Genomic DNA, 27,819 nt, shown 5'->3' on the forward strand with positions numbered 1-27,819 from the left:
TCTTATGCATGCACGCACATGCATAGAGATGCCATGTGCCAAATCTCCAGTTGGTTCTAACGTTTGTCATAACTGTTTTACAGGGACGGTTTGTGATTAAAATAAGTTAGTTACAGAATGCTATTCTATAACTGTTTTCCCATCAGACCATTAAGTACTACCCTAACCTACTGCCCATGTGATTGTAATGCATCTGTAGAGCAGCCCATGTACTGGGCAGTCTGTTCTCAGAACTCCTAGCATTCCAATGAGACACTGATACTTAATATAGTGCTCTGCAGCGGCAGGTGCCAGTGGGGATGTGGAGAAGGGGCTGTGTGGTGAGGCAACATACCTATCCCTGAAGAGAGACATAGTATTGTACTTTGTGTATTGTGGCTTGTGCTTTAAGTGACTGTACCTGTGCATATTGCAGTTGTAACACTGTAAGAGACAAATCCTGTCTTCCTTCCCCAATGGGTGAAGAGAGGCCGGGATGCACGTAATTCTGCTGTGTGGGGTGAAGGAGGGGAAAACTGATGAGCCTAGACAGATATAAACCTCTTGTGCTCCACTGAGGGTTTTCCAATATGCTGCAGCTGAGGGGACATCTGAGGTGAGCCCAACTATGCTTATGTGCCGGCCATTTTCTTTCTACCTTCTTCCATCACCAGGGAAAGGTGGGCATTTGCCTTTGGGGATTGTGGTAGCCACAGTGCAACTCCCCTACCACACAGCCAGGTTATTCTGGCTCAGTACTGTGGGCAGATTTGCACTTAAGAGCAATAACTATTTGGAGAAGGCTGGAACTGCCTATAAAAGGCTATCCAGGATGTACATAAGGGTCTGTAATTCTCAGGGTCAGAGGCGCTCCTGAGGAAATGCCTGCGGCTCCTTGTCACTGTTAGGGGTTTCCTGGGTGTTTGATCAGTGGTTTGTAAGTTCTTAAATTGATAAAACCTTAACTGCAAATACTGGGCACAGCTGAAATTTTGCCACGAGCCTCATGCACACACTTCCTAAACACATGCTCTGTGTGTGGGTGGATGAAATGATCTCCACTGGACCGGCGAGTATTGACACGCAGTCTCGCAAACGTCGTTCATTTTATCATCTCTTCAAGAAGAGGGTCCCTTCTAGAGCATCACATCCCAATGTAATGGGCTTTTCTGCAGTTTTATATTGGAAGATGTTTTCAGTGATGCAGCTCGGTTATTTTAGCAGTTTTGCGCTAAATGTCTGGGAGCGGAATGTTTCATGTCTAGTTCCTATAAAGTGTTCTGTAGCCCTCAAATCTTTTATTCATTTTCAGATTCAGAAACAGACAACGCACCAACCATGTAAGGAGTTCAAAGGCGATTGAAGACTCCAAGACTCAGATAACAACGCTATGATAAGGCTCTGCATCTCCTGATGGGCTGGAAAAAGAACAAGTACTGCTCAGTGCATTTCCTACCAGAAAAAAACCTGGGGTCAAAACTACTGGTGCCACATAGTTATGAACCTACAGTCTACAGTGCTATTGTTCTAAATATAGTGCTGTGAAGATGCCATCTACTTCCATAGGATTCCCCATAGTTTATCCGCAGTGACCTGATTTTCAGAGGTTTTGATCAGCTGTAGCTTCTGTTTAAGTAGGAAGCTATGAGTGCTCAGCACCCTTTGAAAATCAGGTTATAAGAGAGCATTCGGAACAGTCACAGCATTGACTCAATGGAATCTTGCACTCAAAAGCTGCTTAAACCTGAATTGAAATACCAAAGTCAAAAATTAGTTCAAGATTCTAACACCGGTATTTTCAAATGAGAACTATTTCAAAGTCTTAATGCTTAAATGAACATTAAAAAAAAAGTTAGAACAATATTAGATGAAGAGTCAAATGACAGCGCTGCTTACAGTGCAATACACTTTATACTTATGCTGTTAGTTCCTGCACTACAGGCTTTCGAACAAATACTGTGCTAGAAGAAAACAGTGTTATAATGCTTTCTTAGCAAAAAAGATATTTTAGTTGCATATCTACTTTCTGGCCAAATGAAATCTGTCTAGCCTGCCGGATTGATGATGGCTAATCATTATTCAGAAGGTGACATTCCCCGACTGTGCAGAGGACCAGCAAAAGGAGTATATACCAGTTAAGCCTCAGTCTGAAAGCTTAAGGGCGATTTGAGTGCTGTGTTTGTCTTGTGCTGGCCCTCGGCCCAGGAGTGAATTTCACCTTAGTAAGCTTAAACAAAGAGAGAAACTTCATAACCTCTCACCTACTTAAATTGTGTAACTGGCATGCACTGCAATCTGGGCTTCATGAATCTTTTTTGCTTTCATGTTGAAGCCAGTTGTGGCTGAGATACAAGTAATGATAGAACGACAGTCGTTTATGAAACTGAATCTATCAGGCAAAGGTATTCAAACGGAAATTAAATTGAAGTGCAACAGACTATTTGTTTCAGGCTTAAAGACTCTGGCTTTGAAAATTAAACCTTTCTTTTGTATAAATGGTTTTGCCATATTGACAATGTAGCGCAAGGCAGCCATTGTCCTGGGCCAAGGTTCTGTTCCGTTGCTGCTATCTCATCTCTTTTCAAACAAAGTTTTCTTCATAAGGCATTTGCAATATTTAAAGATTTGATATAGCTAATTTTTTTTTGGTAATATAGAGGACATTCCCTTTGGCCTAGCATGTAGAATAACTGTTTAGATTACTTCAGTTACCATTCTCATCAAACCCTTGATATTAGAATGGGATAGAACTGTTTACATGAGATGCGGGGATTGGGCTTGGTATATCGTGGCCATATTTTTATGAAGATACTTTCTATAAAAAAGGCGATACTTATTCTCTTTTATGTGATCAGAGACTTGGATATTTCCGAAACCAATTGAAATATTTTTATACTCTTGTAACTTTTTAGGATCACAGAAAACTTAATTTTGCATGTTTTTAATTAAAATAAAAAACAAGTTTGTCTATGTTTTTGACAGCTTGTTTTTATCAGTCTTTTTCCCAGGCCGGTAGCACTGATACATCTCACAGTTTAAGTATTAGCAGCTTTATTTTTAATGAGAATGTTTTTGACATTAGGGGACTGTACTCAGAAGCTTGTGAAACTGTTATAACAAGGACTTCAAATTGTGTCTAAACCTAGCAAAAAAGGAGTTACTACACCTGATGGAGCATTTGCAAGGAGGCTTTCTGTCTTCTGATAAATCTTGCCCAGGTTTGAACAGTGATGCCTGAAGAAATCCATGGAGTGTGACTCTATGGAGGGATCAAGAGGGGCAAAAAGTCCAGTTTCTGGCACTATTATTATTTTATTTATTTTTTCTTAAATTGTAAAGCCTTCCTAAGAGAATTGCATAGGCTTAAAATGCTGCTGGACAAGTTTTAACATACACTTGGTTTCGCCTAGCACTGCAGTCTTCATGATAAGTTGTCTGCCTGTCAAATACAGCTTTGATTATAACATTTTTCAAATGAGTTATAAGTTGGGGCTCGATATGGGAGCTGTATATTTATGAGCAGTCAGGCTACCACTTGTAAAGCAGTGCTTTGGGGTTGGGGAAGGAGAGGATTATTCCCATTGATTTTGCTGGGAGTTGTATTATTCCTCGTGTGCCCTGATAATCACATATACCCTGCTGTGTCTGTATAATCTATCCTCAGCAAGATCTGAAGCTGGTTTATTGGAGCTGCTGAAGTATAGACGAAAATGTGGCAGTTGCCATTAGCTTGTTTTTTCTTTATTATAATAAAAATGTGCACTGACTTATTATATAACCTATTTTCTCTGTGGACTATAACTGAAAAGAGTGAAGTCTCCTATGTGTTTAAAACTTTGTGAAAGGAAGTCTCTTTCTTTACGACATTGACTAAATTATGTTTCAGTAACTGGATATCCTGGTTATGAATCTGTTTGAATAGGCTCAAAAGGTGTGTGTGTGTGTGTGTGGTGGGGAAATGCAAGTGAAATCTAATCTGCAAGCGGATGGGAAAAGTTTGCTAAAGCTAGAAGTTCATTTCACGTTCTTCTTGCACCAAGTTGGGCTTGGTGAATGTACTTCAACAATAGAGTCCCAAGAGAGAGCCACTGCTACAGCCGTAGGAGGATTGTTCTTGGTCTTAAAAGCCTGTGGTATTTGCAGACTTCTTTAAAAGTTTGCAGAACTCTAGTGACTGATGTCTGAGCCTAGAACTCCTCGTTGCAAAATGTTAAATGCTCTCCAAGTCTTAAAAGGACGCTGTCTAGACCAGGGGTTCTCAACCTTTTTCTTTCTGAGGCCTCCCCAACGTGCTATAAAAACTCCACAGCCCGCTTGTTCTACAACATCTCTTTCTGCATTTCCAGTAGATTAAAAGCCAGGGCTGGTATTAGGGGGTAGCAAACAGGACAATTGCCTGGGCCCCCGCACCAGAGGGGACCTGCAAAGCTAAGTTGTTCGGGCTTCAGCTTCAGCCCCAGGTCCCAGTGAGCCTAATACCGGCCCTACTCTCTGGTTTATTTTGGTAGACCCCCTAAAACCTGCTCACAGTTCCCCAGTGGGCCCTGTAAGCCCTGGTTGGGAAGCATTGGTCTATCTAGACAAAGCCCTTTTTGGAAGGGTGACTGGAGAGTGGCTTTACTTTGTCTTATTCTTCAGACTGCAGTGAGGAGCGGCTTCCTTTTTGCTACTGATGGATGCTTAATCGGAATGTTGTTAGAGTTTAAGCAGATATGTTTAACTCACTTGGGGCCCAACATTTAAACTTTGTAAGACAGCTTTACCAAAAATACCCCCTACCTGAGACCAATAGATACACTGTATGAAAACAGTTTAGTTTTTTAAACATATGCCCTCTGCAGTGTTTGCAATTCAAACATTAAAACACAGAACCTGAAAATGAAACTGACTAAAGAAAAATGTTGCGGTCTGCACTGACGTCCATTATCCAAAGTGAGATGAATGTAGGAAGTAAACAAATAACATAAATAGCGGAAAGTAAAATTAGATTTGTTTCTAAATCGGAAGAGTTTTAAAATCCAGAATGGTAAATATAAGGAAATATATTTAAAATATAACTTAAGCGGACAGTAACCCTATATCTGTGTGACATTCCTTGGAAATGGGGGATGTACCCCAGCTTATTATTAGACAGGTTGAGAAGTCATTTAACATTTAGTTAGCATGGAATAAGTGTTGGGGGGAGGGGAGGGGAGAGAATGGGAAGTGGGAGCACTACGGTAAGCTCTTCCAGAATGGAGAACTATCAAGGTAGGGCAGTCTTTTGGCTTAATAACACTGATCGTGTTCTTTTAAGGTAACTGACTCTTAAGGCCCCAATCCTGCAAGCTAATTGGTGTAGGTGCACTCCTGTGCTAACACAACACCACTTTGAAGTCAATGGGGCTCTGCTTGGGTGCAAAGCCTCTGCCTACATGGATCCATTTGTAGGGTCAGGTGCATCCTTCCATGAAATTTTAAAATACACGTTCTGAAACACTAAGTTCCCATGTCCTATTTAATTTCCTTTATGGTAATTAAGTGTAAATAGATGTTCCCCAAGCTGAAAATGTTCTAAAGGGAAAGTTTAATATTCAATGTAATTGTTTGGTACCGATCGGTTTTCATTTTCTTTTTGGGGACGGGGAAGGATGGGGTCTTCTAATTATTAGTTGCCTATGGTGCTTGATGAGACACACGTAAGTTGTATCTAATGTTTGTGAGACTATAGTTTGTTTATATGTGGCATTTTTTTGGGTCTCCTAATGCTTTGTATCTGTCATAAAGTCTGGAAAATAAAATCTTATTGGCAACAAGCATCAGTGAATGTGGTTTTTACTATGAATGAACTTCTGCTAGGGCCAAATACAAGCATCTGGTTACTCCAGATTTTTTTTAAAAACTGAACAAATATTCCGAAGTCATTATTAAAGAATCACTATTACCTGCAAGCCTTTTCCAGGTTCTCTGAGCAGAAGGCACTCACTGAAACTGTGAACCTGATTAGGGAATATGGGCAAAAGAGCCAGGGCCCGGGGGCCTCAAATGAAATGAAAACAAAAAATGAAACAATAAAGAAAATAGGGAGAGTAGATGGCTCTAGTGTGAAATTCAAATTATTATGTAGGCTTCAGAATTGTGACCTTATTCTGAGGGCAGGTTTGGTTTGGTTTTTTTTGCTGGCATATATATTCACTTTCCATGGAAACAGATCTTGAGGGAAAGCACCTCCAAAAAGGACTATCAATCTTTATCAGTTTCCTGTGCCAACAAGACCTGGTGCCTTCAAGGAGATGCTGACAAACTGCAGATTTAACCTCGTCCAGGCTGTTGAGTTGTTCCCTTATGCATTTCTAAGCTATTTACTATCCCACGTAGCTTTTTCTGAGGATAATTCACCCTCTCTGTGCCCAAATTGATTAATCGATGCCATGAAGATTAACCCTTCGTGGCGGAGGAGAAAAGGGCAGCACAATTCAGATTCCATACCAGGAGGCTCCCTCCTCACGCTACTGAAAAGTCTTCATGCCCCAGCTGCTTATGTTTTCATACCTTACTGATCTAACTGCCCGTACACAAGTGTTAAATTGCACCCCCACCCCCATGGATATGGAAGCTTGGCACTTGGTACTTGATGGAATATTTAAATCTTGATAGCTAAATTGTCCAGCTGGAAGGCAATTTGTGCTCTGATAGATGAATGATTTTAATGGAAAACAACCAAAACAAAGTGGTTTACTACACAATATTAATTTTTACATACTATCAAATATAAGCAATTCACTGCTCAATGATTTGACTTCATGGGGTATTTCCCATTGAAGGAAGCATAGATTAGTGCTTGAAACAAAAGACTGGGAACTAGGCAATTTGGTTTTAGTCCTATATGTGACATGGCTTGCTGTGTGACTTTGAGCACATTAGCTAATCTCTCTGCCTCATTTCCCCATCTAAAGTGTGACTACATACTTCACTATTGAATAGGCTTTGTGGCTTAATTTATTTTGAATAACGTTTTTAAACTGCATAGATGTCCTAGGATAGAAGTGCAAAGTCTTACTATTATTGCTCCCAAAGAGGAAGGCTTTTCAATTTTTAGTGGATAGGAGTTTTCTATAGTTAGGTTTTATAATGGTACTGACCAAAGTTCAGAACTCTTATCGCAACAAGCTTAATCATTGTGACGTAGATACTGTTGTGAAAAAAGTTGCTGTTGCTTTGAGTATGTGTCAGTGTGGATCCCACTGTCATCGCACATATGCCTCATGCACATGACCAGAAATCTTGGAGTAGCAGTGCCCATCAGGACCATGCAAACACTCAGGCCTCCTGGGGCTTCTGTACAAGGGCATAAAGGGCGGCATGGCTGCGACTCTCCCTCAGTTCCCTCTTATCTGCCCTTGGCAGTGAGATGGACCCTGACGAGTGTCCGACCGCTAGCTCTTAGCTTCAGCTAAACCTTACCACAAACCTTCTGAATTCTTCAGAACTCCTTGGCTACCTTTATCTTTGACCACTATACTGGGGAATGAGGGGGTGTGTAGTCTAGCCATCTTGACCAAATGAGGATGGCTAGACCCAGCCCCTTCTCTCTCTACACTTCCTGGAAAGACCTCCTGTACAGGGCTCCTTAGCATGGTAAGCTCAACCTGCAAGCTTCAAGCTCTGCCCATCCTGTGATTGACTAATACTCTTATAAGAGAGACACAGAAGATGCCTTTCTACCTAGGGGAATTGCACATACCTAGCAGATGCTCAGTGTGTCTGTCAATTTCTGTTAGCACATGTAAGTCACAAGACACAAGGCTCAAACACCACTTTTTGGCACAATCTGTGAATGTCTCATCAGACCCTAAGGAGACGAGCTCTCAAATCCTGCTAGTGGAAAGCCAGTGTTATCCAGAAGACAGACAACACCCAAGACCGGTTCAGAAATGATGGTGCCAAGAAAGGAACTAGTACTGACATCAACGCCAGCACTGTGCCTGACACCTACATCATCTGAGATCATAAGTGTTTGCTTTAACACACAGTCTGGCATCAACAGCACAGAGGCTCCAGGCAGAGCTCAGTATCTTCTCATGAACAGACAACGCCTCTGGAGATAACTCCACCAGTTGTGTCACACTTGATCTTCTCACATCCCACAGTATTGAAAATCTTTAAAAGACTTCTTCATACTTACCCTCTGTTTGGAGACCCAGCTCTCTTTTGGGACCTCACTGTCATTCACCTGAAGCTCATGTAGCCTCCCTCAGAACCACGTCCTGAATGTTCTATGTACCACCTTACCATTAAAATGGTCTTTCTGGGGGTCACCATCTCAGCTCGGAGACACAGTCAACTCCAAGTTCTCATGGCTGGAGCACCTTATACAATCTTTCATAGAGACAGGTGGTGCTGAGAGCATTCCCCAAGTTCACCCTTAAGGTGGTCTCAGACTTTCACCTAAATCAATTGACTGTAAAGGTAATCTTCTTCTCAAAGCTGTTCTCTGAGAAGAAACTGCACACCCTGGATGAATCCAAAGCATTACTGTATTACCTTACTGGGCCCAAGTCCTTTTGGCTTTCTAGCTGCCTCTTTGTGTCTGTATCTGGCCTGTCCAAACACCAAGCCATCTTGCCAGAGAATTTCCGAATGGATCACACACTGCATTTGTACTTGCCATCAGCTGCCAGGTGAGCCTTTCTCTTTGAACATCAAGGCACACTCCACCAGAGCACAGGCTGCATCTACCGCCTGCTTCAGAAACACTCCAGTCTTGGACATCTGCAATGAGGAGTAACCCAGTGACTTTCCTGAAACATTATGCACTTGACATGGGTGCCAGAGCAGATACCAAGTTTGGGACAGCAGTACTCCAATCACTATTTGATACAGCTAGAACACCTCACTCCCACCATCCGAGGACGTTACTGCTCGCCCGTCACCAACAGCGGGATCCACACTGACACATACTCGAAGAAAGAGCGGTTACTTACTGTGGAATAACTGTGGTTCTTCACAGTGTACTTTGGCATGGATCCACAACCTGCTTTCCATTCCTGCTTTTCAGCTACCTGAGTCCTCAGCTATGACCGGGTTTGAACTACAACGGAACTGCATCAGGGTTGCAGCTGCTGTGCCTTTTATACCCTCGCATATGAGGTGGCACATGTGGGGCCCCAACAGATGCTGCCACTCAAAAATGTCCCATCTCACAGGCATGAGGCATTTGCACTCTAACATTGGGATCCACACTGACTATAACATATCAAAGAACCACTGTTACTGTAGAGTAAGTAACTGTTCTGGTCTGGACCTTTTAGTCTGGAATTTTAAAAAATATGGTTCAGTTTAGTAGTAGAACGCCATACCCATAATTTATATTTTATTAATGTCTGGCACTCTGTCCCAGAAAACAGTATGGGAATCAGACCTCAATCCTACAGAAGCAAAAGTAAAATTCTAATTGAATAGACTTTTAAACTAAGACCACTGAAAGAGTTAAGCAAATTTGCAGTATCAACCTGACATTAAAGTCCAAACCAGAACCCAATATACCAGGGAAGCCATGGCAGACTTGCTTTTTGATGCTATTTGCAATGGGAGTGTGAAATTAATGAACCTCAAAGTATGGAGTAGGGGTTATATCACTAAAAACTAGTATTTCCTGTTTAAAAGCCTGATGAAATTGTCAGCAGTTGGCAGGAAATGGGCTGAGGAGCAGAGGGACAACTCAAGCAATTTTTTAAACAACTTCCTTGCATGATGTGAGCTTTGTACTATTTCTTCAAAAGTCTGTGAAGCTGACTTATTTGAACTCACTGCTTCTTGTTCTAAAATTTGCAGTCTATAAGGCTCTTTAAAAACAGAAAAGGACTGTTTATTTTTAAGGTAACCTGCACACTGAGAGATGTACAGTAACGTTTAAGTTACATGCTGGATGTCATCAACAGGTGAAGTCATTTTGCACCTGCACTCATTTTAAAATGTTGTCTTCCATTCCAAGTCCTCAACGTGCAGTTTTTGTGTGGTTGCTGTTTGGTGTAATACACTCACATGGACTCTACCAGGACCCAATTTGCCAAGCCTTTACATGTAAGCGTTTGCAGGATCAGGCGCCCGGTGGTGTCTTACTACCCTTGGAGATCGCTGGAACATACAGGCTGTCTGTGAATGATTTAGGTACATTCATACGTTCTCCAAACTTTGAGTTTTCTACGACTATTCCACAGACTTTACAAATGAGAAAAGTGAAGCACAGTACATTGGGAAAATGTATGCAAAGTTACCTGAAAGTTTCATTTGTGTGATAAGATCTGCTACAATAGGTGATCTCAGCCTGCTTGCATCTTGGGGGCAGAATAAGACCTGTCAGCTATGGGCAGCAGGGAAATGTGCCACCCCTGAAGTTCCCTTCAGTAGAGATTACTGCCACAGCTGGGCTAATTCTGTCTGGCTTTCCTAAATGAGACTCTATGTGTTTTTCTGCAAATATAGTTAACACAACGTTTCTCCAACAGCGTGAGGATGGGTGTAGTTTCCCCTAATGACATAAACCTGAACCTTTGGATGTCAATTTTCATCACTGTCCTGACTTGGAATGATTCCTCCATTTTTAAGGTGGGTCAGATTTATGGAATGTACCACTTAGTCGTTTTTCAGGTAAAGTCTCATAAATTTTCCATTCTTCATTGTGCTAAGGCTTACAGATCAATTACAATGTGATTTTTACAGCTACCTGTCTCCAGTGTGGGAAGCAAGATCATCTTTTTAAATATAAACAGATGTAATACAATGAGATGCAGGAGAGGAAATAACGGGATAAGTTGCGGGAGGGGGAAATAACTGGATAAGTTTCATATGAACTTTGGTCTACTCAGCGCCTCAGTTTCCCCATCTGTAAAACTGGGATAATGATACCAACCTTCTTTATAAAGTGCTTTGAGATCTAGGTGCTATTATTTGTTAAGTACATCGGTGCATGAGACAAGTGTTTCCAAGAGGCTCCAATACAGATTGGATTTTTGTTTCTGTAACTGCACTTGTTTTCCTTTTTGGCTGTTTTCATCTTCTGTTAACATTCCTCTGAGATGAGATCTTCTGCCTGATACTCTGTGACTGACTTCCCTGGCACGACATGTCTATTCATTGGGTCTACTGTGAAACCAAGATAATCCAGAAGAATGTGTCAGTCTGTTTGTTTCTGCTTTCTCTTTGTACAGAACTTCCCAGGAAGAGATGAAGGGGAATTTCCTTCTTCCTTACAGCTAATATTAATACTCCTATGATCCTAGAAACATTTGTCTGATAAAATAGTAATGACTGAAGTTGAGAAAATGGGAAAGTAAAGATAAGCCTCCTTTAAGACCTTTTTCAGATGTTTCAGATAGAGCTATATTCTGTTTTATCCCTGATTCTGTGAGACTAAGAATAGGGGAGGGTACAGCCCTTTATGGGGAATGGGTTGTTTCCCTGCTATCTGAAGTAGATGGCTGGTTTCCTCGATATATCAGCATTTCTGTGGGTTGATGAGTACTGGGAATGGGACAAAACAGTGCCTGTGATTCTTGCACAGCTCCATTAAATACATCCTGGGAATAGTGTCCAGTAAATTCATTTTGCCCCAGCTGTGGGTAATTGTTTGGTCTCAGAATGAAAGAGCCTGGCACCAGTCTGGGGGTCCAACCCCACATAGGGCTGAGTGACAGTCCTGCAAATTGCTGCGAGGCTGCTGAGGGCAGCTCCTGACCTTGCCTCAGCACCAGCTAGCACTCGCAAAGTGATATTCTCTCCTGATCTACTTCAGGGACTGCTTCAACTTGCCATCTAATGGTATTCCTTTCTGTGGAGTTGTGCGGGGCCAGGCAGGATTAAATCTCTACTTCTCTGATTAGCCTCCATTTTCGGAAATGTTCCGCACTGGAGTACTAAGAGCCAGGAACTGAGTTGCCTGGGGCACCTATTCTCAGGGACCACAACTCCATCTACCTGCATGAAACAGATTTGTGTACCACTATCTTTTTCAGAGAGAGAGAAGCCCTTTAAACAGTGGGATTTTAAGTTGAGAGGGATCATGCATGCAAAATCATCCACCCATGAAAGCACTGCTTGTGCAAAGTCTACAGGGGCCTTTAAGGTCTCAGACATCATCTCTTTCCTCATTATGCTAAGGTCCACAACTCCACTACAATGAGTACTTCAGCCTGGGGAAATTCCAACCTTTTATTCAAAATGTCAGACTAAAATTCAGCTCAATGATTTGTCTAATTCCCAGCCATGTCCTGGGGCTGCACTTCTCTTTTGAGGAGATTCTCCCCTCAGCTCCACTTCCTACTCTGAGGCACTTGTAGCAGATGTTGCAGGCTTCAGGGAGAGAGCCAGATTGAGAGAGCCAACGACAAAAGGAAAGGCCTGTGTCTCCTGCTTCCCCCCCTTGTTGAATAATGTCTCACTGAGGAGCTGGGGGCAGAATGCATTTTACCCTTCAGAGGGCAAGACTGCAGGAAAACAGCCTGGCAGAAGTGGAAAGATTTAGCTGTAGGAGAAAGGTTCAGACACTGTCTCAGAAACCTATTGTGGGAGTGCCCTGCCCTTCGAAAGAAAAGGGGGCAGGCAGGATTGGAAAAGCTGACACAAGGAATTAAAAGGCCCAGGCCTGCTTCAAACCCTGAAGATTCCAAGAGCAGTGCTGCCATGCCTCCCCCTATAGAACCCTCCCTCTCCCCAGGTCAGGGTTTGGATGAACCAACAGAGCCAGCAGAGAAGCTCAGCAAAACTTAGGAAGATTGTGCCTAGATCCTGTGCTGGATGTACAGCTCAGCCACCTCCTCCGTCTCCACCCCCTATTCAGGTTGTAGTTGGAGGGTTTTGGAGAGTGTGCTACAGGACTGCTGGACTCAGCCCCCTGCTTCCACCCCAGTAACAGCTAGGGTGACCAGACAGCAAGTGTGGAAAAATCGGGATGGGGGTGGGGGGTAATAGGAGCTTATATAAGAAAAAGACCCAAAAATCGGGACTGTCCCTATAAAATCGGGACATCTGGTTACCCTAGTAACAGGCTGTCAAGGCTGCTTCCCCACTCTGAACTTTAGGGTACAGACATGGGGGCCTGCATGAAAACTTCTAAGCTTAACTACCAGCTTAGATCTAGTCCACCGCCACCACTCCTAATGTGCTAATTTCCTTCCCTGGGTAGCCTTGAGAGACTCTTCACCAATTCCCTGGTGAATACAGATCCAAACCCCTTGGATCTTAAAACAAGAAGAATTTAACCATCCCCCTTCCTTTCTCCCAGCAACTCCTGGTGGATCAAGATCCAACCCCCTTGGATCTAAAAACAAGGAAAAATCAATCAGGTTCTTAAAAAGAAGGCTTTTAATTAAAGAAAAAGGTAAAAATCATCTCTGTAAAATCAGAATGGAAAATAACTTTACAGGGTAATCAAACTTAAAGAGCCCAGAGGACCCCCCTCTAGCCTTAGGTTCAAAGTTACAGCAAACAGAGGTAAACACCCTAGTAAAAGGTACATTTACAAGTTGAGAAAACAAAGATAAAACTAACACGCCTTGCCTGGCTGTTTACTTACAAGTTTGAAATATGAGAGACTTGTTCAGAAAGATTTGGAGAGCCTGGATTGATGTCTGGTCCCTCTTAGTCCCAAGAGCAAACAACCACCAAAACAAAAAGCACAAACAAAAGCCTTCCCCCCACCAAGATTTGAAAGTATCTGGTCCTCTTATTGGTCCTTTGGGTCAGGTGTCAGCCAGGTTACCGGAGCTTCTTAACCCTTTACAGGTAAAAGGATTTTGGAGTCTCTGGGCAGGAGGGATTTTATAGTATTGTACACAGGAGGGCTGTTACCCTTCCCTTTATAGTTATGACACAGGTTCACAGAGATTCACTACTAATATCTTAGGCTGGATCTTCCAGGGGAAATGCAGACCTATTTTGATCATAGAGGCCCTATGCAGTAGAGATGACAAGCCCTGTCCTCTTTTTTTGACAGCAGGGAGAGTCCTCATCCCCTGCAATATTTTTGGAACAATCCCTGAGCCAAATTTCACTCCTCCTCTTAAAGCAGAATCATAGGGATAAGTTCCCAAATGAGAAATAAAATTAAAAATAAGCAAATAAAATCTGCATCTGGAACAGGTGCTCACCTTCACAGAGAGCAGCATTGTAGCTAAACTCAGGAAAGACCAAGCCACAGACCTGTGCTGATTTGTTTGTTCTTGAGCCCTGAGTAGAATAGAATCCCTGTGCTTGAAACCGTAGGTGGTGTTTTCTTCCATGTTTTAAGTAATTTTAAAAGATTTACAGGCACCTTTTTCTAAATACAGTGCTACCATAAAAAGGTCATGCCCAGGGTCTGATTTAAACTCATAAGCAAAGCAACTCAGCTAAGAGTATGAGCCTATTCTTAGCCCACTCTGTTGAGCATTACATATTGTATAAGATTTAGAATGTTGAGGCCAAATTCTGCCCTAGCCAACAAAGTGGGGGACCAGCCGATCTAATAAGGGTAGATTCCACGAGGAAAGCCGAGGCTACCACATGGTGCAGTATGCTCTGTCGCTCCTTTTAAAAAAGCAGGAATGTCCCGGAACTTGGGCTGTTTAGTGCTACTGAACGCAGCCAGCTGTGGGGCGATGGCTGTACAAACTGCTGGCTGGAAAAACCACACCCTATGGGGCCAATGTGTTTGGGGAAGTTCAGCAGCCTGTCTCTTTTCTTAGCATTTTCTGGAGCCCTAGGGAGAAATTCTGACTGGTGCTTTTGGGGGACAGTGGCTGAATGAAAAATACCGTTTTACCTTTAACACACCAGCACAGCAGAGAGGCAGGGGTAGGCCAGGCCTATACTCAAAAGTTAAGTCAACCCAGCTACATCGCTCAGGGCTGTGAAACACACACACACACACACACACACCCCTACACCTGAGCAACATAGTTATGCCAACCTATCCCCCAGTGTAGACATCAGTAGGTTGTCTTCTATCAAGAGTTCTTCTATCAACATAGCTACCGTCTTTCAGTGAGGTGGATTAACTATGCCATTGGGAGAACCCCTCCTGTGGCTGTAGTGATTCTACACTGAAGTGCTACAGCCTCAGCTTTCCTTGTGGAAACTACCCTTATTAGATCTGCTTGCATAGACCCCCTCTGAATCATATCTAGTGAGGTGGTAAGTCTGCCTCTTAGTTCTCCTTTCCCTTGACTTTGTGACCTTGTGTGTAAATTTTAACTCTACGTAAATACAGATTCTTAAAGTTTAGTTGTTTTATTACCTGGTAAAAGTTAAATTTTCATCAAAGAGATGTATTAATGCTGTCTGAGATAAAATATTGTTATGCTGAGAAGTAGTGACTGCTTACATCACAAACCTCTTTGAGTGTAACACACTCCTCAATTAACATAACTGCCAGGATAAATTAATCACAAGCCCCCCCCCCTAAAACAAAAGGGGGGTTGTGAACCAACCTGCCCAGAAATTTTTGGACTGAGAAGTCAGAGGGGTTTTGCTGAGTATTGTTTTGGATATGTGCATGCATGAGCAGAGACGGCCTAGCCACAAGGAGCTGCTGAAAGCCGGGTCTGACCCTGGAAGAAACCTAGGGGGAGATTTCTTGGGTCAGAGGTTCAGGCTGAAAAGAGTGGTCTTGGGTCTCTGAGCAAAAAAACCTGTTTCCTGCTATTTGATACTTTCTGCGTTCAGAGTCACAAAGGTTTTTTTACATTCTTTGTAAATAAACAAAAGTGTATCAAAGCAATATCTAACCATCACTGATTTCTACTCCCAAATGGAACATTGCCAGGGCCCCAAACTCGGATTAGCCACTTGGGCGACAACGTTTCACTGCTAAGTGAGGCTGCTTTACCTTTGACTCAGATACTGTAAATGAGAAATGTGAATAAGATTGCAAATAGTTGTGCAACACTTCAAGGTTTATTTGGTTTTGCTCCCTGGCAGCTTCTCTCAGTTGCCATGAATGGCTTTTCAAGGAACTACATCGTTGGAAATTAGGCCTGCAGCAGCACAGGAAAGGTCTTGTGCAACGCTCTATAAACATCTCTGTACACAACACAGCCCAACCAAGTTACTAATGCCCTGTTGAATTACATGTGTGGTCCATGGCATGTGCCATTCATTTCAGGGGAGGGCAGATGCACTAAATCACCCATATAGCACCCAGGGTACTGCTCCTGCATCTATCTCCCACCTCATCTGCCCCTGAACCCCTGGGGGCTGCCCACTCTTCCTACCCCAGGCTACTGATCCATTGAGTCCTATGCCCCGATCCTGTCTGACCCTGGGGTTCTACCACCCCATCCCATAGGCCCCCTTCTAGCATCCTGCCCCAACCCATCTGCCTTGTGGTCTGCTCCTTGCCTCATATTCCTAGCGTCCCCACCCATCTGTCCCTAGTCCCCCCCACTCCATTTGTCCCCCACTGTGTGCTGAACCCCACCCCATCTTTCCCATGTACTCATCTCCCTTTGAGTCCTGGCCTGCACTCCATATGTGTCCAGGTTTCAGTCCCTGACCAATGTTATCCTGCCTTGTTCCATCCATGTATTACATGCCCCCCCTCTCCCTCCAGCCTCATATCAGGGACCCCCCCTTCTGGCCTAGTGCTGCTCCCCCTGTATCCTAAGGTGCCCTTCAGATTGACACTCAGATGGGTTCGTTCGGAGGGGAGGGCAGATGGCATCTCCTTTCAGAGAGGACTAGATCAAAGCCCATTAATGAACTGCTAATGCGGGTTAGCATGGTGCACGTAGACAGTGTATGGCAGGCTGGGCCGTGGCAGATGTATGGTGAATGTTGTAGGCATTTTATGGTAAATTCATCTCCTGTTAAAGCTATGCCTATGGCACTTCTGCGGGGGGGGAGGGGAGTAGTACATTGTCTTGAGCCGTCTCTGCTCTCCTCATCTTTCCTCCATTATTCTCCCCCTTGTTACACTTTGTCTTAAACTAGACTGTAAACACTGCAGGGGAGAAGTGGCCCTAGACTGGCTGAACCTGCACAGTGGACCTAGATTGGGACCTTACTTTGCACGGCGGAGGGGGGGGGGCAAATGGCCACACAAGGAGGAAGGAGACTCAGGCCCGGGCCTTCCAACTGCGGGCAGGTAGGGGAAAGATGACAGATCTTCTACAAACCAGGGGCTGTAGCTTGTCTCCTACCCAGGGCCGAGCTCTGTGGCTGCAGGGCCCGGCTGCTCCCCCTTCGGCGCTGCTGTGCCTGGAGCCCCTGCCTGGCTCCCACCAGCTTTCGCGCCCATTTGCGGAGCCGGGGCTCTGGAAGCCGGGTGTAACCGGCAGTCTCCACAGCGCGGCGTGTTCGGGGCTGCGGCCGGGAGAGAGCCCGGGAGCTGAGCTGGGCTCAGTAGCGCCCCCCAGGATGGGCAGCGCCAGGCCTCGGGGGCGGGCCGCCCTAAGCCAGCGCCTGCCTTGCCCAGCCCGGGCAGCAGGGAGAGGGCGGGGGCGACGCCACCTGTCCCGCGTGGGCCCTGGTGGGAAAGCCCCACCCCCTTCCCCCGCCGGGCCCGGCCCCTCGGCCGGCCCTGGGAGCGCTCCCGGCGGCCGCTCCCTCTCCGCGCCAGAAGGGGCCGCGTGTACCCACCGCCGCCGCTCCTCAGCGCCGGGCCCAAGCGCTGCGCCCCGCCATGCAGGACTACGAGGGGGTCACCGCCTTCCTGGGCGAGTGGGGCCCCTTCCAGCGCCTCGTCTTCTTCCTGCTCAGCGCCAGCATCGTCCCCAATGGCTTCACCGGGCTCTCCATCGTCTTCCTGGCCGGCGCCCCCGAGCACCGCTGCCGGGTGCCCCCCGGCGCCAACCTGAGCCGCGAGTGGCTCAACGCCAGCATCCCCCGCGAGGTGCAGGGCGGCCGGGAGGGGCCCAGCAGGTGCCGCCGCTACCGCCTGGAGTCGCTGGCCAATTTCTCCGCGCTGGGGCTGCAGCCCGGCAGGGATGTGGATCTGAGTCAGCTGGAGCAGGAGAAGTGCCTGGACGGCTGGGAGTACAGCCGGGAGCTCTACCTCTCCACCATCGTCACCGAGGTGCGCCCGGGCGGGGGCCGCCGCCGTGGGGGAGCCCTGGGGGCCAGGGACGAGAGGGGTGGGGAGTGAAGGGGTCTTGGGGTGATGAGGAGAAGGATGGGGAGTGGGGCCAAGGGGCGGGATGCGGCTGGGACGGGGTGTTGGGGGGCACAGGGAGTGGGGTGCTCAGGGTGGGAGGTGCTGGGGATGGGGGCCGAGAAGGGAAGTGCTAACAATGTGGGGCCAGTGTGGGAGTTAGGGGGGCCTGGGTAAGGGGTCTGAGTGTATCGGTAACCACTGGAGGCACAGAGGTACAGAAGTCATTGTTGATAACCTGCTGATTTGGTGCATAAATGATCAATAATACAGGGAGAGACTCTGCTTTATTTCCTAGTCCCCAACCCATGACAGGAGACAGAATTCTACACGCCAGTACCTCTGTCACAGGATGTGTGTTTACTGACTCCAGTGGCAACTGTTGAGATGTGCTGTGGATGGGAGCCCTGAAGCTTGGTGGAAGGGGAAAAGTGGGCCCATAGTTACCTAGTGTGTAACAATAGCTATGCTTGCAGGAGAGGAGGCTGCAGGGCCATGAATACACCTGTCCTCTATGTTGAAGCCCACTACCTTCACACTTTTGGGACTGCATATCCAATACTGGACGCATTACTCTAGGGACCTGTTCATCTTGAGTTGCTTACTGTAGCTACATCAACCCTACACTTTCTCCTCTTGACACGAAACAGATTTTTCTCTGACTGTTCAGGTCACTGACTATATTGCCTCTTTCTTTCGAAAGTTTTAACAGGTTAACAAATCATTGCTATGTAAATATCAGAGACAAAACTAAAATAATTACATCAGTGAGCTTTTGTTTAGAGAAACATTATACAGTAATATAAGCATCAGCTCTCTCCTTAACAGGGTGCTATCAAATTACAGACTGTTTACAAGACCCAGTACATATTGTTTTTGCTGATCTTATTAAATTAAGTGAAACTTCTGATTACACATTTATTGAATCAGACATGTCTATCAAATGTTAATATTAAAAAAAATTGGACATTCCTTAGTGAAGCAAACCACTTTGCATGGGGAGGTTTGTGCTGGGCTTTGCTGATGTGTCTCTTTCTTAACTGAAGATCTAGGTGTTTGCAAAGGAACCTATATTTGGTCCCTGCAGCCTGCCTGTCTTTATATTGTGTCATGAATGTACTTGCTGTTTTAAAAATCATTTGGAGTGCCAAAGTGTGGGTGCTGGAGGGCGTACAGTTTAATTTAGATTATTAAAATATACAGGACAACAGTTCAGATGCATGAAGAAGAGAAGGATTAGCTAGACAGGAGATTGGTGTAGGAAGCTATTGCTGAAGGAGAGACTGGGGGTGGGGAAGTTATGTCATCTCTATTTAAGCTGCTGGAAGTGTGTCTGTGAGGCAGAAACAATGATAGTCTGAAAGTTTCTGTCTTCTTTCCCACACATCATATGTAAATTTGTCTGTCAAGCTCTTGTGATATTTTTCCCCAGCTGAAGGCTTCTACAAGAAACAGAAACCTTTTAAAAAATAAATAGCAGGAATAACATGCACCATTGTGCTTCTCTGCAGCAGTGCCTAGGAGATTGCTGTAACAAAGGAAGTGTAAGCCTCTTTTGATGTAACCTGCATACTTCAGTGACTTAGAATTTTGCTGTCCCAGTACTACATTTGGCAAATCAGATTTTTTTTTTTTTTAAATGGAAGGCCCCTGATAATTTTTCAGACCACTGTACCAGCCAGTGTAGACAGGGCAAAACTTTAATTGGTTGTTGACAACTGTTATTGAGCTTAGGTAGTGACTGAGGCTTGAACGATTTTCACAGCTGATTTTAGTGAAGTTTTGCCATCTCCACACCAGCTTTCACCTTTCAGCACTGATGCATCACCTAAATTGCTTTTTAAGATCTGCTTTAGACACTTAACTGTTCTGAACTTCTTTCAAGAGAACTGTATCTGGACACCACTGAAAAGCACTATTGCAAAGGCCTAAACTATTATTACAGAGAAGATTAAAAAATGGAGCTTTCTTAAAATTATTCCAGTTCACATGACATTGTGTTGTTTTTGTTTTGAATGCTTCAAAGCTCAATGGCTTGGTGGTTTAGACATGGTTTCATCCTATAATTTGTCTCCTCGCTGACAAAACCGTGTACTGAGTTTCAGCACATTGCAAATTAAACCGGCTGAACTTTAAACTTCAGAAAGATGGAGAGTCTGGTAACAAACTGTAAGAATAGAGGAAGCTGATACAGTGCATGACACTAGAATTTCAAGAAAACACACTGTACAGTTTGGCTGATTTTGTTTGAAACTGTTTTGTTTGCCTGATCCCTGTGCTTGCAGGAGTTAACTGTACTTGGCAGTCCCAGACTTCATGCATCATGACTTCTTTTACGAATGTTTATGCTTCTGGGTCAGTTTTGCAAGAGCTGTGGCCTTTCACCTACTTAGAGGTTTTCAATGTTAAACTTGTTTAACTCTCTAATCTGTTGACTCATTCCTGCCCTTTTATGATTAATTAATCTCATGTTTAGCTGCATATCTCTCTCTGACTTGTCAAGATGGCCATGAGGACCTTTGTCCCAGATCTGGTTTTAACTGAAATCTAGAAAAAAAAAAAAAAAAAATGTTGCCTGAAGCATCTTCTGTCTCATGTCGCATGGCCACAGTAAAGGCCCTCACTTATGTGACAGTCTTTAAGAAGCAGAAGCGGCTTAAAATGCCTTTCCCTTCTTCCTTATCTAAAAGCAAACCCCTCTTTCTCATGTCAGTCTTCCCAGTGTAAATTTAACATAAGGTTGCAGTTAGAGATGCTGGTATATTTGATCATTTTATACATACTGTAACTGCTTTTTGTATTTGTGACTCATTTTAAACACTATAAGTGGAGAGGTGAATAAAACTTCATGCCCTCAAGAAAACCACCATTTATGCAATTTCTATTTCTTTTCTATGTAAGTCAGTGGCAGAATGAAATGGTAATAAAAAGTGATATATGGCACTTAAAACACTTAGAGGTGTGATAATTAAACAAAGGGCTAAATTCCTCTTCCAGTTATAACTGTTAAACTCTGCTATCTTCAGTGGCATTGAGTAGGTGTAAGTGGGAGCAGAATTTGACACTGAAATTATCGAGTGAAATAGAATGAGACAAAGGGACTGTAGAGGAGGAACAAAGAGGAAGTAGCCTTCTCTTGGATAACGGAATGGTCTTACATATTTTGGCCAATTTTAAATGTGCTCAACTTTTAGTCTGCTATTCTGAAAACCTCTGTTCAGCCACTTTCTAAGTGTTATGATGGTAGGAGTAATTGCCGCATGCCTGGTGGTATATGACATAAAATTATTATACTTGTGTGTTCATCCTTACATTTTGCAATTTTTTTTTTTTTTTTTTAGAATATCTCATTACAAAATTTACACTAGTGGGAATTTGAAATCAAGTGGTTAAGGGCAAGTTTTACATTTTTGTTCGTTTAACAAAATGCAACCATTATGTGACTTTAAAAGAAGAAACTTCATTGGAAGCCTACTTCTCTCTTATCGTCTTGTTATTGGAATTACATTAGTGCCTCAAGGCCTTAGTCAGTATTGGTACCCTATTGTGCTGGGCACTGTACAAACCTATAGTAAGAGACACTCCCTACCCCCCAAAATTCACAATGTAGGGCCCTGATCATGTAATTAGCTCTATGCAGGTAGACCCCTGCACCTTTGTAGAGCTCATATGAAGCGAATTAACAGAGTGGGTATGGGAAAGTGGAGACAATGGTACCAACAGTAGGAATTGCCCTCGGAAGCATAGACTAGTAATGTGCATAATTTCCAGGTATTCAAGTTTATTTTTTTTAAAGAGTAAACAGGAGAGATTAATGAAACTGCACTGGCCTTGTTTATATAACCAGTGGCTGAAGTTGGAACCAGTGGCTGAAGTTCAAATCAAAGCTTTCTCTACCAAGTTAAACATTTACTGACCTCTTCATGCATATTCTAGTGGTGGCATAGCATAGCAAAAGTCATGTCAGGATTCTCATTAGATTTCCTCCTCTTCATGTTACCAGCTTTCTTAATACATCTGCTCTCTGTGTGTAATTAAGCTAAACAGAATTAAGGGTAGAATGAAGGTGTCCACATGGGTTTAATGCCATTTAACTAATCCACCTTTCGCTAATTTGGATTAATTTTTCTGAGTGTCCCTGTGTAGACAAGACTTTAGTTAAACTTTCTTTCATAGCTAGGCTACTTCTGCAGGGCAATCAGAAGTGAAAAGCAATCCACACTTATTTCAGAAAAATGAGCGGATATGATACGTCTATACACAGAGAACAGATGTATTGATTGGGAAAGCTACTAACATATGAAGATGAGGAAGTCTAATGAAAGTCCTGATTTCAGAATCTTTGTTACTGGTCATGTCAGAGCAAGAAAAATATTTCTCTTGGCTTTCAAATCACAGGCTGAATATGCCCACAATTTGAAAAGACATCCTGTTTACTTATATACTAGAAACTGATTTGATCTTAAAGTCCTTAAGAGGTCCACAATATCATTGTTTAATAAGCACTTTTTAAAAAGAGAATTGCACTTGAAGGAGCTCTTTGATTCTACAATATCAGATCGTAAAAATATAGGGCTAGAAGGGATCGCAAGAGGTCATCTGGCCCAGCCTCCTGCCCTGAGGCAGGACCAAGTAAACTTCCACCATCTGTGCCAGGTGTTTGTCCAACCTCTTTGTTGTTTTAAGAACGGGTTAGACTTCCAGAGATGGGGATTCCACTCCCTTAGAAGCCTATTCCAGTGCTTAACTGTCCTTATAATTAGGAAGATATCTGAATATTTAACCTAAATCTTCCTTGCTGGTCTTGCTCTACATTCAGTGAACACGATGAATGCATGATCACTGTCTTCTTTATAACAGTCCTTAACATATCTGAAAGCTTATCAGTTCGCCCCATAGTCTTCTTTTCTCAAGACTAAACATGCCCAGTTTTTTTAAAACTGTTTCTCATAGGTCAGGTTTTCTAAACCTTATCATTTTTTTGCTGTCCTCTGGACTGTCTCCAATTTGTCCACATTTTTCTTAAGTGCGGCATCCAGAACTGGATCCAGTTCTTCAGCTGAGGCCTCACCAGTGCCAATTAGAGCAGGATAGTTGCTTCCTTTATTTTACACATGACACTTCTGTTAATTCACCCCAGAATATTAGCCTTTTTCACAACTTTATCACATTGTTGACTCATTCAATTCGTGATCCATTCTAATCTCCAGATCCTTTTCAGCAGTATTACTGCCTAGCCAGTTATTCCCCATTTTTGTTGTTCATTTAATTTTTTCCTTCTTAAATGAAATTCTTTGCACTTGTTTTGATTGCATTTCATCTTGTCGATTTCATACCAGTTCTCCAATTTGTCAAGATTATTTTGAATACTAATGCTGTCCTCCAAAGTGCAACTTTGTGTTATCTGCCAGTTTTATAAGCATAATTTCCAGTCCATTAGCCAAGTCATTAATGAAAAGATTGACTAGTACTGAAACCCTGGCTGACCCTCTGTGGGACCTCACTGGATGCATCTGCTCATTTTGACAGACAGACAGCCATTGATAACTACTCTTTGGGTACGGTCTTTCAACCACTTATGCATCTAATTTGTAGCAATTTAACTTGTACTTAATTTCCCTAGTTTGCTTATGAGAAAGTCATGTGGGATTACATCAGAAACCTTACTAAAATCAAGATGCATCGCATCTACTGCTTCTCCCCTATCCACTAGGCTAGTAACCCTAGTCAAAGAAGGAAATTAGGTGGGTTTGTTCTTGACAAATACATGCTGGCCATTCTTCATAATCCTATTATCCTCTAGATGATTACAAATTTGTTCTGGTATTTTTCCAGGTATTGAGGTTAGGGTGTCTACTATATAATTCTCTGGATCGTTTGTTCCCCTTTTTAAAGACAGGTACTATGTTTGCCCTTCTCCAGACCTCTGGGACCTCACCTGTCATCCATGATTTCTCAAAGATAATTACTAATGGTTCCAAGATTGCTTAACTAGTTCGTTAAGTAACCTAGGATGAATTTCATTAGGTCCTGACGACTTGACTATCTAATTTTAGATAAATATTCTTTAACCTCCTCTTTTCCTGTTCTGGCTTGTGTTCCTTCCCCCTTATTGTTAATATTACTTGTGTTAAGTATCTGGTTAGAATTTACCCTCTTAGTGAAGACTGAAGCCAAATAGGCATTAAACACCACAGCCTTCTTGATGTCATCTGTTCTTAGCTTTCCTTCCCAGCTAAGTAGTGGACCTACACTTTCCTTCATCTTTCTCTTGCTCCAAATGTATTTCTAAAACCACCTATTACCTTTTATGTCCCTTGCTAGATGTAACTCATTTTGTGCCTTAGCCTTTCTGATTTTGTGTCTACATGCATGTGCTATTCTTTTGTACTCATCCATAGCAATTCGTTCATGTTTTTGCAGGATTGCTTTTTGATTTTCAGGTCATTAAAGAGCTCCTGATGGAGCCTTTTACAATTTTTCTTATCTTTCCTTTGCATCAGGATAGTTTGCTGTTGTACTTTTAATATTGTTTCTTTGAGAAACTGCCAGCTCTCCTGGCAAGTTCCCAGCACAGAAAAGTGCTCCTTTTTTGCCTCTCAAAGTTACTCAATAGCAATAAGACAGAAGTGCCCCAGGGATACTTACCTGAAGTAGCCCATATTTGTCTAGTACGGTAGGCTAGCATTTCAGTGTTAAGACACCACCACCTTAGACATAACGCAGACAATGTATTTATAGAGCTAATGTTTCCATGACTCTTTAAAACTAATTTTAGCATTTAAAAAAAAAGTTGCTGGCTAGTTCAGTGTTAGATCATGGTCAGTGTTCCTTTCTCCACCACCCCTCCCAAATTCATCATCTGCAGCATTGTTTTGGGTTTATTTTATTGTATTGGATTGATTTATAAAGTAATGAAAAAGCTTGAAATTTCCCCTAACTTTCTGTACAGATGAGACTATTGCAAAGGCTTAACACAACTTCAGGAGAAGGAATTCAAGAAATACACTGTATCCTTTTGTAGATGTGGACCTGGTTTCCATTTTTGGATAGTTTATATAGTGAAATAGCGCATCTTGGGCGTTGGGCACTTGATAAATGTAAATAACACAAACTTATGTGATAATTCTTCACTTATGCCCATGCTACCCCATTAAGTGTAGTGGTTTGCATGAGTGTAGCTAAGGGCAGAATTTGGTTCAGAGTTCATAAGTAGTGAATGGTGAGAATGACAGATCACTTGAAGGTCGTGCCTTCATTTACAGGGTTGCAGGTGGGAGGGAAGAGCAGGGTCAACCAAAACAAAACCGTTACTATCAGCTCAATTTTTAATTTTTTAGCTTGTAGAATAATTCCAATTTCTTATTGTTTTTTTATCTTTTATGTTTGCCCGTGCTGGGATCAGAAAACAATAAACAGCATAGACTGCAACTGCAGGTTTCAGAAAAGTCTTCCTTATATAACAGGGGTGAAATTGAGCAAGCCTCTAGAGGAAGTATTTGATAGTTGTAATGGTCTATCTATGTTTGGTGCCTGTAGTAACACTCTTAAGGAAATGAAACCTTCATTAATATTAGAGTAGTGCTTCTATAGTGGAACAGTTCTTTGTAACCTCATAGACGTTCAGGCCAGAAGGGACCATTATGATAATCTAGTCTGACCTCCTGGACATTGCAGGCCACAGAACCTCACCCACCCTCTCCTGTAATAGACCATAATCTCTGGCTGAGTTATTGAAGTCCTCAAGTCGTGATTTAAAGACTACAGAGAATTCTGTACATTTACACTAGTTTAAACCTGCAAGTGACTTGTGCTGCAGAGGAAGACAAAAAACTCCCAGGATCTCTGCCAATCTGACCTGGGAGGGAAATTACTTCCTGACCCCAACTATGGTAATCAGTTAGACCCTGAGCATGTTGGCAAGACCCAGCAACCAGACACCTGAGAGAGAATTCTCTGTAATAACCCAGATCCTTTCCTATCTAGTGTCCCATCACAGGCCATTGTAAATATTTGCTGCTAGCAGTCGCAGATCAGTTACATGCCATTGTAGGCAGTTCCATCATACATCCTTTCCATAAACTTATCAAGCTCAGTCTTGAAGCCAGTTAGGTTTTTTTGCTCCTACCACTCCCCTTGGAAGGCTGTTCCAGATTAATCTGAGAAACATGCCTACTTTGTGGGGAGTAATAAATTACAAACCACTGGCTTGGCAGTTACAATAATGGTGAAGCTTACTTTATGCATAATGGTACTATATAGTAAGATGTTCTCAACCTCTATGGAAAAAACTCCCCTATAATAGAATTGCAATTTACATGTTGTAATGCATGAAAAATTTGTAGTGAAATCAAATTGGAAGTTTGTTGTAAGTAGGTTGATTGATTGGATTTTTTTTTAACGGGATGCTATCATATTATCTTGTGAGGTATGAAACGGCTGCCGTAAGAGGAGAGATTAATAAGACTGGGACTTTTCAGCTTGGAAAAGAGATGACTAAGGGGAGATATGATTGAGGTCTATAAAATCATGACTTGTGTGGAGAAAGTAAATAAGGAAGTGTTATTTACTCCTTCTCATAACACAAGAACTAGGGGTCACCAAATGAAATTAATAGGCAGCAGGTTTAAAACAAACAAAAGGAAGTATTTCTTCACACAACGCACAGTCAACCTGTGGAACTCTTTGCCAGAGGATGTTGTGAAGGCCAAGGGTTCAAAAAATAATTAGATAAATTCATGGAGGATAGGTCCATGAATGGCTATTAGCCAGGATGGGCAGGGATGGTGTCCCTAGCTTCTGTTTGCCAGAAGCTGGGAATGAGTGACAGGGAAAGGGTTCACTTGATGATTCCCTGTTCTGTTCATTCCCTCGGGGGCACCTGTCATTTGCCACTGTCAGAAGACAGGATATTGGGTTAGATGGACCTTTGTTCTGACCCAGTATGGCCGTTCTTATGTTTGTATGTTATGTTCTTATGAGGGGTGACAGAATCACAGCACAAGCTGAGCAGGGTCAAGCCAGGTCACGGTCTGGTTGGGAGTCTTAAGATTTGTCTACATGGTGCATTAGTCTGCACTAACGGGGTTTAAATTGTAGTGTGCACCAGCATGTTGCACACTAACAGGCTTGCATGGATCCTACTGGCGCATACTAAAAGTTCCCTGGTGCACACTAATGAAGTCTTGTTTTGTGACTACATTAACAGTATAATTTATATCCCACTAGTGCAGACTAATGCACCATGTAGACAAGCCCTTAGACACTGCAGGATTTGGTCATGTTAATTTACAAAGTGCCATTCTTCCATTTGAGTTAGGTAGGACTTTACGGGTATAGTGGCTGCATCTAAAATGTGATTTTGACTAGTTGAAGCTACTGAAGGTCTCACAGCACTTTTCATAAGAATTATTGTGTTAACTGAAAATTTGGCCAGGACACTGAGGTTAAGGTAACTATAGTACATTCTGTCTACCTAAACTCCCACTGCAGTTCTAATTTGGTATGATAGTCTTCTTCATTTCTTGTCTTGAATGTTATTGTATAGCTCGGTTGTGCTTGTTTAAATAATTGTAGTGTTTCATCAGAGGGTTGTTTTCATACCATTTGTGATTGAAGCAGTATTTGAAGAGTTTTCAAAGTTCATTCCTTTTAAATAAAAGGTACTATGTAAAATTTCAGATCATTATTTGATTACAGGGCATATGATGAAAGAATAAAAGAAATGCCAGTTT

The 27,819-nt window shown here is 42.9% G+C and overlaps 2 protein-coding genes across 2 annotated transcripts in view; both read left to right on the forward strand.

Moving 5' to 3' along the window:
- The window catches only part of SLC22A4 (solute carrier family 22 member 4), a 69,879-nt gene extending 64,102 nt beyond the window's left edge, over positions 1 to 5,777 (forward strand). Inside the window, exon 10 of the mRNA XM_034779760.1 lies at positions 1,292 to 5,777. Within this exon, the coding sequence (XP_034635651.1) occupies positions 1,292 to 1,373 (82 nt within the window). The 3' untranslated portion in view covers positions 1,374 to 5,777. The remainder of the gene's footprint in view (positions 1 to 1,291) is intronic.
- Positions 5,778 to 17,533: 11,756 nt separating this feature from the next.
- LOC117881455 (solute carrier family 22 member 5-like) overlaps positions 17,534 to 27,819 on the forward strand; it is a 38,988-nt gene continuing 28,702 nt past the window's right edge. The window contains exon 1 of the mRNA XM_034778742.1: positions 17,534 to 18,010. Coding sequence (XP_034634633.1) covers positions 17,618 to 18,010 — 393 coding nt within the window. The 5' untranslated portion in view covers positions 17,534 to 17,617. The remainder of the gene's footprint in view (positions 18,011 to 27,819) is intronic.

The sequence above is a fragment of the Trachemys scripta genome, chromosome 8 (assembly GCF_013100865.1).
Source record: "Trachemys scripta elegans isolate TJP31775 chromosome 8, CAS_Tse_1.0, whole genome shotgun sequence".
NCBI classification, from domain to species: domain Eukaryota; kingdom Metazoa; phylum Chordata; order Testudines; family Emydidae; genus Trachemys; species Trachemys scripta.